The 15219-nt window shown below is 36.4% G+C and overlaps 1 protein-coding gene across 1 annotated transcript in view; it reads right to left on the bottom strand.

Annotated features, from left to right (window-relative positions):
• Positions 1-15219, bottom strand: part of LOC101743174 (hemicentin-1) — a 97128-nt gene that overhangs the window by 27475 nt on the left and 54434 nt on the right. Inside the window, exons 2-3 of the mRNA XM_012690683.4 lie at positions 7626-7812; positions 3645-3905 (exon numbers count right to left, since the gene is read on the bottom strand). Coding sequence (XP_012546137.1) covers positions 3645-3905; positions 7626-7812 — 448 coding nt within the window. The remainder of the gene's footprint in view (positions 1-3644; positions 3906-7625; positions 7813-15219) is intronic.

Raw genomic sequence — 15219 nt, 5'->3', positions numbered from 1 at the left:
TGGACTCTTAAATCGTGATCTGGAAATGGAGTGAAGTAAGAAAAATATATTGGAAGTAGAGAGCTACTTTGAACATAATCGACACGTGTGAACGGCATAACTTCTTTATGGAAATAATGGAAAATTGAAAACTAAAGTCTATAGAAATATGGAAAGAAAAAATCCACTTTCCCTGATGAGCAGCAGCGACACTTCGCCTTAATCGAATGTGGAACGTTCAGTTTTGAAGAAAACAATTAGTTATAAAATATTTTTTAAAAGCTTTTTTTTGTACCTCGTTCAGCAATTATTACGGACTTTTTACGAAAAATGCTTAATATTATGTAGGCTTATTGAACGGGGCGCACGAGCGTTATCGAATCTTTGAAAACATTCATTTTCGACTAATTATGTATTGAAAACCATAACTTGTTACATACTTGTTTACTTCTTTTTACCCAAGTCTGGCACTTTTGATTTCAGCGGCTCCCTAAATTTACATATTGGGATGAACACAGCTTTAACGTCCTAAGTTATTAGAATATTAAATAATAATAAAAAATGTACGCTCGCTCTGCTATTCCAAAAGCTGGAGTCGTGCATTTGATATTAAGCTCACAGATGAGGTTTACCAACTGAGTTTCTCGCCGGATCTTCTCAGTGAGTCGCGTTTCCGATTTGGGGGTAGATCCGAAGCACTGCTATTGCTAGGGCCAGTGTTAGCACATTTTCTCAGGTTGAGCCCCTGTGAGCCAACCCACTAGTTACGGCGTAGCTGAAATAACCGCTTGGCTACCAGCGAAAAGGTAGGGGGAAATAAGGGCCTTGAGAATTACGGATTGAGATTGATAAATAGGATACTGCGAAAGTGGATTTAAGGTATGAAGTATTATTAGCAGTAATTTGACGATTTTGATTAATGGCCAAATTATTCAGTTCTACAGGGTAACAAGTCAGAACCAGATTATTGAAAAAAGCGATTACCTAATTTTTTTGTGTATCGTTTTTATTTTTATTATATTTTCTACTTCTATATTTTATTAATTTACTAGCTGACCCGGCAGACTTCGTAGTGCCTCAATCGATAAATAAAAGACCGACGGGGGACACATCAAAGGAAAAACAAAATTTTTTTTTTTTTTCACCCTGACTAGAGAGTGGCTTAGATCCGCAATTGGAAGCAGTAGATGGAGCTGTGAACAGATTTCAGGATAGTTTTTCAGGGCCAGACAACTTTTGCTGCGTTCGCCAATGTCATAAACACATTGTGTTGAATATAATAGGTACCGACATGGATTGCTCCTGACTAGACAAATTACGTTATATCTCTTTTCGCATTAAAAGTGTACAATTTCCAAAAATATTCGAAATTGAGTTAATATGCGGAATCATTTGGTATTTTTCTCATAAATACTGTCATAAGTTTTAGTTTTTTTTTTAGATTATCTATATTATGACTACCATTAACAAAATTAATACATAATTCTATCTTACTTTAAAAGACAGATAATATAACTGGTAAAAAGTAAAAAATTAATGTTGCAAAGATGATTAATATTAAAAATATAATATAAAACACTCTCCTGTAAAATTAGTAAGTTTTGAGATTATACAGTTTTAATGCGAGAACACGATATGTCAATCCATTAATTTTTTAGTGTATAATAATCAAATATCTTCAAAAGGATGATCGCGGCCTTCCTTTACGTATGAATTACTTGAGAGTTGTGAGTCAATTTAAAAATTTATCTGTTCCTTAAAATCACATTCGTCTTTAGCTTTAGTAATTACTAGATTAAAACGTAGGAACTAGTTCGTACTCGGAGTTGAGAGTTAATCACCTAATTTCCGATTAATTGTGTTCTGGATAATTACAATCCATTTGAATACGATTATTTAAATTAGAAACCGGTGCTTTAAGATATTTATTCCCGATAAAACGAAAACAATGACACAGTGCAATAAACTTTCAGAATACGAAGGTTATGTGTCTTAGAAAACAAATCGATTTTTCGCGTTAATTTTAATTCAAAATAGGGATTGACGTATTTCTAATCATCAATTTCCAATTATTAATTTTGTAATTGCAAATGACAGTATCTGCCTAATGGTTGTTTTCACCACATTTAATCCAACGTACTTCCATTAGGAACAAATGTGTGATTCCACGAAAATCAAAAATAATTATGTCCCAAACTGGCAATAAAATGGCGTAATTTGGCAACAAAAACGAACAAAAAATTATTGCTTGTTATCCTTTCTATATAATGACATGGGTTCAATTTATATAAAACAATTTTCAAATTTTAAAATTTTGATATTTTGGCGTCCATTAAGGAGAATTGGCCAAGTTAAAAAAAAACGACAATTTTAAAGGCAAAGTATGTTATTATCTGCCTGTGTACCCTATCAATTTCCTCTGTGTCGTTTTATTAAGTCAATGAGTACTTTATAAAAGCCGTCCTTTAAAGGTCCCAAAACAGGCCGACCAAATTTTTTAATTCAGAAACGAGCTCCCGTCTGATTCGTATGGTAACGTATGATACTTCATGGATCCGGGTCAGTTCCCCGCACGAACGTATACGGAGTACATTTTGCAGTGTGTTCGCACACCTCATTTTCATTTTCACCAGGAGTGATGCCGACCTTTTTATGCAAACCATGCCACGGAAGGCTGTGACGGTACCATCGACCCATTTCCAGTTTTTTAACGCTGACGTAAAAGAACAAGTATTGGAGCGAGAATGTTTCTTTGGAGAGACATGTACTCTTTGTATTCAGAGTAAAGAACCTTAATCAGGGCTTAATTATTTTAGGGAATTGTTCTCCATTTTCCATTCAGATTCAGTTTGAAATACAAAATTTAAAACTGTAATTAAACCGCAATAAGGGACATATCAATCAAACCGGTACAAGTTTCGTGATTCGTTTTAGTTGAATGAATCTGTTCTGAGAAACGTAATAATCGTTAAGATCCCTCCGCCCATATTTCATAGCTTGTACCGAATATAATGTGCGGTCATTTCAGCGGGCTTCCTCCGCCGGGTATCGTATCCTTTCGTTTCCGTCCTACTCTAATTGAATACGAGTCAGTGCCGACCTGAAATTTATCACCACGTTTATCAGCTTTTTATCTTCCCTGTGCGTTGTTCCTAATGTCCTGACCGAAGCTTGGTAATTACAGTTCTGTAGAACGACCATGGATAAAACGCTGTATAATTATTCTTTTAAACGAATTTTAAAAGGTAAAATACCACGTGCTACAAAAATTGAGAAAAGACAAAGCGTTTTATCTCGCAATTACGGGTACATTACTGTCCTATTTCCCGTAATATTCATTTGATATTCAAAAATATGCAGCAAAAATAATAATTATTATTTTCGATTATACTTCTGTATTATAACTATCCGAAAATCCGAATGCCGAATTATATTTGTATTGTGGATTGATTATTAAAATTATATGAGAAAGTGGCATGCGACAGTACTCGGTAATATGTGTTCAGAACTGATTCTGAATATGGGTTTCAGGAATTCCGCTATTGTTATATGTATTTGTTTACCTAAGTTGTGCTTTGTGGCCCGTAATTTGTTCGATGTGAATGTTGCGTTCGATTTGCTCTCACAGTTTTGTTAGTAATGTGAAATTTAATCGGTCTACTTACTTGATAGTGGGTTCGGGAGATCCTCCTGAGCTGGAACAGGCAAGATTGAGTTCTCGGCCCTCTTGTGACTGCGTGTGCGTGCCCGGCGTCAAGGTAGGAGGTCGGGGCTGTATGAGTACAGTGAGGGCATGTCCCTGAGAATGCAGAGTCCGGCCGGACCCGCCCGCCTTCACTCTGCACTCGAAGCGCCCATTATCTCGCTCGTACGATACATTCGATACCAATAAGTCGAAGCGACCCTCCGTCGGCGCGTATGTTATCCTGAAACAAAACTAATCTCAACAGATATGTCAGCGAAAGTAAAGTTTACCTACATTCGTTTCGTTCAGTCCCTCGCGTGTTCTATTGTTAATTTAATTTATCTGTATTCGATTATGTATCTTTTAAACGTTCATTTTGTTAAAATATTACTTACTTATGTATTTTTAAGAATATTTCAAATTGTTTAATGGTCGAAGTGAGATTAACCCTAAACTTTAAGTGGTGTATAATATAACATAAACGTTTAGTGTTTATGTCAAAATTCGCTGTAAAAATGATCAATTTTTTTTTCCTACCTAAGCTGATAAGCTTGAGAGGCTATTTCAGCGTAACCTTAACTACTTTATGGATTACCCAGCGTTAAAAAAAAAAGGTGAGCTCACGGGGCTCAAACCAGAGTGATGCTAACACTGACCCTAGCAAGAGCAGTGCTTCGCAGAATCTACCACCGGATCGGAAACGCGACCCACTGAGACGATCCGGCGAGAAACTCAGTGGGCCCACTTATCAATGAAATTACAATACTTATAAATAGTAACTAATTTATAAATAGTAATGTAATAATCAAGCAAATTTGACGAAAAGAGGAAGTGGGGTGGAGACCTATACAATGTAAGTTATTGAAGAGCTCTAAAATTTTATCATAATCAATTTCGATATATCTTCTATCACTTTTCACATCATATACCCGTATAAATTTGTTCTTCAATGAAAAATAGTCAAAAATAACTGTTAGTTAAATAATTTATTACACGCCTATGGATATACATTTGTAGTTACATACATACATACATACATACTGAAGCACGGGTAAGTACCACAAAGCTGTTTATTTTTAACGCGAAGCAGTCATTTTTACTGGTTTGAAGATTGCCATTATATGTACAAGCACAATCGAGACCTGAACCTCATATTGCAAGTTGAGTGGCGGCATTCATGTGGTGATGTCTATGGGCTACTCAAACCAATTCACAACACGAAGACGTCGGTGTAGCTCATTCCAAACTAAAAGCAACCTAAATATAAAACATATTTTATTGTTGTTAGAATGCTTAGTCATGATTTATTTCGGTTCTCGGAAGGCGTGTGCGAAGCTTATAATTTTCTTTCCGTTTGTTGTTTCCAGATAATATTTTCCAATAAAAACACGACACATTGACACTTTGAAACTCTCAGAATACGAACGCGGAATATCTGACAAATTAATGGGTTTTTCTCGTTTATACCGACCAAAATCCAGAAAATGGTCGAGAGATACGCGTTCGCACTCCACAAAATTACCAACAACACAAAGAATACATTTACTTATGATTTCATTACCGAATTCAATGTTACTTTGTTTCGACGGAAGCAGGGAACTGAAAACTTTGTTAAATAAATTTTCGTATTAACCGATGTTAAGGATGTTTGCGTTAAACCAAAAATCGTTCCGGATAAGCTAATACCGGTTTTCAGGTGTTATCAAACGATTTAACGCGGTTTATAAACGAACTTTAAGAGTTCGGTCGTGAACACGTGCCCGCGGGGATTTCGTTTTAACCGACCATTATTGTTGGCTCAGTGAATAATTGGTTTCTTTTAAGCAAATTATTTGGTTTTTGTTCCAGTAGCCTGCCTTCGCCTTTTTAATTTTTTATTTTTATTGCTGAGGTGTGTAGACCAGCTCACAGCCCACCTGGTGTTAAAGGTTTACTGGAGCCCATAGACATCTACAACGTAAATGCGCCACCCACCTTGAGATATAAGTTCTAAGGTCTCAAGTATAGTTACAACGGCTGCCCCACCCTTTAAGCCGAAACACATTACTGCTTCACGGCAGATATAGGCAGGGTGGTGGTACCTACCCGCGCGGACTCACAAGAGGCCCTACCACCAGTAAAAATATAATCTCCAAATATATTTTACGAAACACATTTAAAGCTGGGAAGCCGTTGTACTATTAAAACCGAGACATAGTATCACAAGGTGGATGGCGGTATTAACGTTGTTGATATCTATGGTTTTTCGTAACCACTTAACATCAGGTGAGCCGAGAGCTCGTCTTAGTTAGGCAAAAAATCTTCATCCCTATTCCTCATTTCACAATGCTTGCATATAAAATGCATTAAAAATCAACCGATAAGGCCTTTAATCTGTGCAAACAGTTATGAACAGTAAAAAGGCGCTCTTATAAATGAATTATTGATGACACTTCTAAGTTTCTATCGGTCTTAGGTTCGAAACTACAACAGTTTTTAATTTTCTCCTGAGTCATTGGTATGTAACTTAGTGTTTTTTTTTATTGCTTATATGGGTGGACGAGCTCACAGCCCACCTGGTGTTAAGTGGTTACTGGAGCCCACAGACATCTACAACGTAAATGCGCCACCCATCTTGAGATATAAGTTCTAAGGTCTCGAGTATAGTTATAACGGCTGCCCTACCCTTCAAACCGAAACGCATTACTTCTTCACGGCAGAAATAGGCAGGGTGGTGGTACCCACCCGTGCGGAGTCACAAGAGGTCCTACCACCAGTAAAACCAGTGTGTTCACGGGTGCTCACAGTTGGCGTCGGTTAACTATATATCTATATTTTTAATGATTTTTTTAATGAAAAACTTGCTGGTTGTTCATTCTGCTTTCCCTTGGTGCCGGTTATTGTTCACATCGTGAGAATTTACTGTGCATTTTCAATTTCACATTCAAGACGCAGTACTAACTTTGTTTCGAGGCAGTGATGACATTGGATTGGCAAGGAATATAGTTTGTAGAATCTGAAATTTTATGGAAATACGATTTATGTATTTAAAATTGACCAATGATTTAGAAGCAAAAGACTTTTCATCGATTTACTTATAGTAAATGAAAATATTCGCGGTAAATCCATTGTTATTAAACAACGAAAAGTCGCATTCAATAAAATCAATTTTAAATACTTTTTAAATACGTATTTAACACGCATGAAATGGACGTATTTTATTATCTATACTTCTATACTAATATAATAAGGAGGAAAGATTTGAGTCGTCTATTATCAAAGGTGGCAATCTGTGCATTTGGACAAAAATATTTTATTGATATGTCAATACAGATTGATTTGAATATAATCGTCTCCTTCAAAGAATACGGTTCAAAACCTGCATTAAATAAAGGTTAATAGTTAACCTGTTATTTATCTAAGATGTCGTTCCGAAGAGTTTTGTGACTGCCAATGGAATACAAAGTCAATAATTCGTTTTTCTGATTTACCAATCATTGTCCAAAAGTCAGATTGCCGGCTTTGATAATAGTCGACTCATTTGTTTGTTTGTATTGAATAGGCTCCGAAACTACTGAACGGATTTGAAAAACTCTTTCACTGTTCGGAAGCTTCACTATTTCGGAGTGACATAGGCTATAATAATCTTTTTTGAAAAAGTTAGGGATCCTTACTAAAACTCTAATACTCGTAATGTGACCCAAGGTGTAAAAAAATTACCTAAAATATTCTTTACATCGCGCGCCCTGCGAAAACTATTGACGATAGAATAAAATAATGTACTAGGACTTTGTAGAACACATTATCATTTACAAAAAGTGTCGCGACAGGATATGTCTGACTATTATAGTTATGCCGTAATAAGTGTTCTTTTATTTAAAAACATAAAACAACGTCATATATCGTTGAAATTTTTGTTAAAGACCCGAGCGGAGCCGGAGCGGGCCGCCAGTTGCAACGATAAAGATAAAGAATAACTTACTGGTAGTTCGTTTCGAGGGGAATATTGCCTATCGCAACGTTTTCGTGTCCGCTGGCAGTGCTCCGCACCCAGTAGTAGGTGAGGGGTTCTCCGGCGAGGGGCTCCAATGAAAACCGACATTGCATGGTGACGTTGTCCCCTTCTCTCGCATCGTGTTGCTCGTCGTCTGCCCGTACTAGCCATCCAACTGCAAAAAAAAAAACAGTTTATTGTAAACCAGGCCAAATAATAAGTCGTCGTGGCCTAACGGATAAGACGTCCGGTGCATTCGTGTTGAGCGATGCACCGGTGTTCGAATCCCGCTGGCGGGTACTAATTTTTTAAATTAAATACGTACTTGACAAATGTTCACGATTGACTTCCACGGTGAAGGCATAACATCGTGTAATAAAAACCGAAACCCGCAAAACAATTATAATTTGCGTAATTACTAGTAGTAGAAAGAACCTCTTGTGAGTCTGGACGGGTAGGTACCACCACCCTGCCTATTTCTACCGTGAAGCAGTAATGCGTTTCGGTTTGAAGGGTGGGGCAGCCGTTGTAACTATACTGAGACTTTAGAACTCTTATCTCAAGGTAGGTGGCGGCATTTACGTTGTAGATGTCTATAGGCTCCGGTAACCACTTAACATCAGGTGGGCCGTGAGCTCGCCCACCCATCTAAGCAATAAAAAAGGCTCTTGCTAGGCAATGTCTCAGTCAAATTTAAGCTAAGACCCGTGTGTTCGCCTACACGAAACCAGAATAACACCCCTCGAGGCTACTGTTAAACAAAAAAAGTAAACTAGTGAAACTCAACCACGCTCCACTGTGAACTATTGCCAAAAGTACGAGAAACACCTATTTATGAAACCACGCGCGAACCACATAACATACGAAAATTCAAATGGCTTAAAAGCCGTGAGCGCATACACATACAAAAACACACACACACACATATAAACAATCAGTTTTAAAAATTAGATATAAGCTTCTTAGGGTAAACGATATTAAAGAACAAAATAACTAGCTATTCGTTGATACGGTCATAATTTCAACAGCCTTTATTTGGATGTAGAGAGGTCATTTGAAATGGTCTACATTTTATAAAATTCAAAACGAAAAGGACAGCTCCGATCTCTAATATTTCATAGTTTATATCAGAAAACAAAAGAAGTATGAAATTCATAACTTTTTAAAAATGCTGTCAAACATTGCGATGCAAGATAATTGGATTTTTTTACTGGAAAGTCTGCGTGAATATGTATGCTACCTGTACTGAGAGAAGAGTCAGTTAATTATGATGAAAGTACATACTTCCAAGCCGTGTTATATCGTAATCAACGTAACTTAATAATTTTAAAGATTTATTTATTTTTCTAAATGTTGGATCCATTGCAACGTTTTGTATCCAAGCCTGTGTTTCCGATATCACATAAAACATGCTATGTAGAAACAGTACTATAATTAAATACGTCACATATACATACACACATATCAATTTACAAACAGATTAATAATGCAAATATAGCTATATCTATATATGCCTATAAATTAATAATGCAGACTTCGTTATCCACGTCCATACGGATCCATCAGATACAATTACTCTTGCACTAGACCTCTTCAGCTCTTACGCTAGGAGCAGACTTAGGACAAAGAGTTCGACGTGCAATTTAACGCATGCATCAGCCCCCTGGGTTTCTCGCCAGATCTTCTCAGGAGGTTGCGATTTCGATGCGGTGTTAAATTCTGCGAAGGCTAGTGCCTAGTTGCTAGGGCTAGTGTTAACAACGTCCTCAGGTCGAAGCCCCGTGAGCTCACCTACTCGCCCGGTTACGCTGGCATAACCACCTAGGCTACCAGCTTAAGTAGGAAAAAAGATCGAAACACCAGAAGTTCTAGTTTAATGAGTAGGAGATGGATGTTATTCGATACTATGTCCACATGTGAGGTCAAGTCGAGGTGAACAAAGTCACACAGAACACATATAAAAAACTACTATTCAAATTTATTTCGAAAATATGCTGACGCGAATCAGATATTAGCCAATAGACAATAATCAATTGAACAATGCCTATTATTAAACATAATTCGCTTCAGTAATTGCAGCAAACTTTAATTATCAACAGTATCTCGTAAGTGCTGCCGTAATAATAATCCATTGCGCTAATTCGTGCATAATCGTGTTATGACCACATATTATTTTTATGAGAAACTAGCTGACCCGGCAGACTTTGTAGTGCTTCAATCGATAAATAAAAGACCTAAACTTTTATATAAAATAAACTTAAAACAAACAAAAGGAATATGTCCGACGGGGGACACATCAAAGGAAAAACAAAATTGTAATTTTTTATTTAATTCCGAGCATTTTCATATTTATTTACATTTTAAACTTTCTCTGGACTTTCACAAATATTCAAGACCAAAATTAGCCAAATCGGTCCAGCCGTTCTCGAGTTTTAGCGTGACAAACGAACAGCAATTCATTTTTATATATAATATATATATAGACATTTAAAAAAAAATCAATTTTACTCTGTAAGAACGCTTCTATAGTCTCTGAAGGAACAGCGGATTGTATGTTAATTTAAGAGTACTGATAAAAAGAGAAAACATAAAAGTCAAGCCATACGGAACCAAAATAACATGTAGAGCACATTTAATTTGGTGGGCATTGAAGTTCTTCTACGCAAACTTTCATTAGATGAAATCTTTGAATACGCGTATTTTCATATCTATTTTTATAACTACCAAGAAGGATAAAACTTTACTCGTTTCTATATACTTAAACGTATTTACTGGTAATAGCATTGTTGTAGATGGAACCGTCGTCATTCCTAGGTTTACGACACAACTATGCGTTCCGATTACAAGGGTAAGGGATATTTGCTATTCATGTTTTATGTGTTCTATGAGGTCAGCGCGAGGTGTATCTATTTGCCAAAAAAAAATTAACACTTTCCAAAGCGAATCTTCTAAGCAACACTTTAGCTTACGCACCAAATTCTCGTTATATCCCAAAGAGAAAGTTCGATTGGGTCGGAACTCGTGTGTAAATATTGCTTACGTGTTTCTTAAGTTTAGCTTAGAACAGAACTATTATACAGTATTTACTGTTGTTTTGTTTGTTAATCGTTGGCTGATATTTCTTTAAGTACATCGGTGATCGAATTATTCTAGAATATACATGATATACTATAAAATGAATTTTGACAGGAATGTGTTCGTTTTTTTTTATGAATGAGGGATTACTAGTGGCCCAGAGGTCTTTCCTGTTTCACCAGTACGGTGTGCGAGCAAAGGCTCAGCCAGGAGGGGTGGGATTTGCTAACAGCTGCCTGAACGCCTCCAAAGGAGATCTAACAACTCAAGAGCAACTGCTTCGCCAATGAATCTACTACCTGATCGGAATCGCGACCCGCTGAGATGATTGGGCGAGAAACTCAGCGGGCTGATGCATGGGTTAGGTTGCATGCCGAACTCTTTGCCCAGTTCGACGAGTAGTGTATTAATGTAACGTTTTGCTGTAGGTATAGCAACCAAAAATACTGTTGAAACAATAATATAATCTAATTAATTTATTGATATCATGCCTAAGTCTCTCTACATGTCACCAAGAATTTGGAAACTATTTCGAAATAGACAACCAGTTTTGTAATTTCTCACTCTCAGCGTACAATGAACCGATCAAAATCAGGGAACAGGCAGTGTTCTATGACGTTATATGTGATCACCGTGATATACGGACCAAAATAGAATATTATTATGAGTATAGTATTAAGTATAGTAGAATAGTTTGCTTTAGAGGGTACGTTGATTAATTTTAGTTGTTTGATGAAAATAAAGTATCGTATAGAGAGAACCAGGCAGTAAATTTTGCTTAACTACTAAATGACAGCGTTTCGTTTGCAAATTATTTTATGACCATCAATGCCGGTGACCGAATATGGTAGTCACGTACAACAGCTTGTATTTTTGAAAGCAATAACATTTTGTTTATATATTGTATTGCATCTAATTTAAATTTTCTAACAATTTCTTAATCTTTCCTCTTTTTATTAAAATATAATAATTGCGAATAAAGATTTCCTGTAGCCTCATTTCATTTTTCATCGTTATCTTTGGGATATCATTTTCGTAAAATAAAAGTTTCTAGAGAAATTGCGATTACATTCAATTATAATTTCAATAAATATCATTAAATTTACTTTATATAGCTCTCTTTTTCTGTCTCAGCATCATCATCATCGCTTCCTAGGTCTACTCCACGTTTAATGGGGTTGCCGATCGATATTTAGTTAGATGCGATGAACACACACTATATCTGAGATCTTTAGGTCAAATCTTATTTTAATTTATATTCTTATTTTTATAAAAAGTGTTAATATGTAGTGAAATGAAATGAAAAGAGATGAGATAGTATGAAATATAATCTCAGTAAAATGGTGGTCATTTACTGAGACTTTCAGTAGACTTTTTGGAGGATCTCGAGAAGTTACGTTTAGCGGCTTTTTTGTTTTTCCCACATTTGTGCACTTTCACAGATACTAAACAGTTAATAAATAAACCACCGTTGTTACATATTTAAACCTGAAGAAACACTAAATAGACAAAATAAAACAAATCACACAACTTAACTCCTCGCGTTCCTAAAAGTTCCACTTTACTATCTTCATTAAACATTACACAGACAACCTTAGGTATACTGATAAAATTGGCATAATTTCGTTCTAGTATGATCCCGCAGTGTCACTGTAATTGTAGCCGCCACGCTTTGCAACGGCTTCTGAATTGCTAAAATTTCAAATTTAACGCAAAAACTTGTCAACTCCTTAATAATTTTGTTTTAGTCTAATGGTGAATTACAATATATGTACATAAATATTAAATGACATTACATAAAAGAAAAGAAAACTATGAATACTAAATTAATTACAGGGTATTTTTTTTAATTATGAAAAGATGTTTTTTCCGTTCGCAGGACTATCAGAAACATAATATTATACATATTAGCATTTATCATACACGACACTAAAATTAAATAGTGTTTTTGTTTTTTGTTTATTTTTGAAGAGACACAGTTTAATGGGGGCAGATGTTGGTCGTTTATTTCACGTTCCCACGACGCGACGGTAGCGTGAGGACGTAATAATGGACAAGTAAAACACATCCAAGATATTTATTACATAATGTATTTATTTGGGTCTTCCGCACAAAAGATCTAAGGCTCTCTTATAACGATAAAAGTTGAAGATCAAGTTACTTTTCTTAAATTTCTCTTGAGATCGTCTTAGATCAGAGAACCCACTACTAATAGTCTGATCAAAAATCCATCAGACGATACATAACAATCCCAGCCACTTTTATTTACTTTTATTGAATTTCCCTAAATCTCCTTGATTACCGCCTTCTTTCCACACTTTCCCTACTAAATACAAAACTAAATACACCAAAATTTACTAACAGATAGTATTTTATGGATAACAATTATTTGAGTTATCCAGCATCCGCGTTCCTACTCTAGCCCTCGCGGCTCACAACGAACTACTGCTCTCATCTCTTCAACCTATATATATATCCTCGGACCGTCTAGTCCACAGTTCGAAGATGATTTCAATATTTAAACTCCTATTATTATTTAAGTTCTTATAGTATTTAAATGTTTCCACTGTTAAAATCTGTACAATCACGGAATATTTTCACCTTAAAATCCTGTTACCTAAATGTTGGTTTTGTTTATTTATTTAAAACAACGCTTGAGGAGAGATTTAAGAAGAGAAAAAACCGTTAATAATTGGGCCACGAGGCAGCTATGGCGCGGCACCCATCCGACGGAGGCAACGTCGCCCGCGCTGAGGTCAATGACACGGAGTCGCGTGCGCGCGCGTCTTCCGAGTCGCGCACAACCTACTCGTCAATGCTACGCGCCTTATAACCTTCCCTTTAATTTGATAAAGTATTAAATAGCACATTATAACCTTCCCTTTATTTTGATCTTATACCTTTAAATGAGCAATTCTTGTATATTAATATATATGTATTTAATCTGAATCTCGGAAACGGCTCCAACGATTTTCATAAAATTTAGTATACAGGGGATTTCGAGGGCGATGAATCGTTCTAGCTACGATTTATTTTCAGAAAATGTTGTTTTATTCGTGTTTTCAACAATCAACTCTTCCCGACATCTATTGGCGAATAATAATACTATTTTTCTTAATTGAGGGCAACTAACCGCTTTAAAGACAGAACAAGATGGCGTTATAAAAAAACAAAACGAGCAAAGCTCGGTCATCATCTAGTAAAGTATTAAATAGTAAGCACATCGAGTCAATGTTGTTTTGTTACATTTGGTCAAATTAAAACCAGTAACAGTGTCAATTCAGTGGCACTAAATAATGCGATATTCGTTTGTTTTATGGAAAAAGACAACACGCCCAACGCCTAATCTTCAGGTATATAGATAAAACTTATACGGAAGACACTAGATCAGTGACTCCCAAAGTTGGTTGTATAATCCGTAGGGTCGATATGGGGCTGCTTGATATGTAAATGGGAAACACTAGGGTGGATGTTGTATTAACAGCTGTGCTCTTGATATCAGAGCGCAAATTATTCGCGGTATGGCGGGTAGCCATCATAGAACACAAGATATTTAACGGTAGGCAACGGCTTGGCTCTGCCCCTGGCATTGCTGACGTCCAAAGCTACGGTAACTACTCACCATCAGGTGAGATGAGCACACGTTTGCCTACACGGGCAATAAAAAAAGGTGCCTGAATCTCGCTTACGACATTTTCAAGACAAGCTTGTTATACATACAAGTTCGGAACAACAATATTGGTACCGTCGGTCTGCCGAGTAATATCACCCGCTCGGTGGGAGATCTTCTTTTGTTAAGCCTCCCACACGCGGCAAAAATAACCAGCACGGTGACACCCACCCGTCGTGCAAAGCGCCGTTTCATGACTACAACATTTCAAGCTTTAGCTCCTATATATCACACAATTACCTAAGACAAATTGGTACCTGCCGCCCTAAAGGCCGGATCATAAATTGACGAGAACCGAATCAAATATTTTGGTCGTAGTAACGCTTACATGTAGCCCTCTATTGTTACCTAGCGTTTATTGTTAAAGGGATCGAATGGTCCGCACCTAAAAGCAAGCTTTGTCTTTGGACTCAAAATACAAGCCTACATACGAATTTTGTAAAATAGATCCAGAATATACGCCAAGTTTAACGTTATAATAACGTAAATATTTGTATAAGTTATTTATCTTTAAATAGTTTTATTCGCTACAAAAACTTTATAATTAATTTTGTTAGTTTATTTATTCAGTTTGTATCATCTTTTATTTGTACTGAAAATAAGTTCATCGCCCAAATTTCGGTCTTCATAATTATGAATAACAAACAATGGTGGTAGCATTTATGTAACATTGTTTATCGGTTCACGAAACCGTTCAACGCCATTTTGACCATGAGATCTTGGGTTTTTTATTGCTTAGATTGGTGGACGAGCTCACAGCCCACCTGGTGTTAAGTGGTTACTGAAGCCCATAGACATCTGCGACGTAAATGCGCCACCCACCTTGAGATATAAGTT

The sequence above is a fragment of the Bombyx mori genome, chromosome 12 (genome assembly GCF_030269925.1).
Source record: "Bombyx mori chromosome 12, ASM3026992v2".
Taxonomy (NCBI): domain Eukaryota; kingdom Metazoa; phylum Arthropoda; class Insecta; order Lepidoptera; family Bombycidae; genus Bombyx; species Bombyx mori.
The sequence above is the reverse complement of the archived record's forward strand: the minus strand, read 5'-3'. Positions and strand labels throughout refer to the sequence as shown.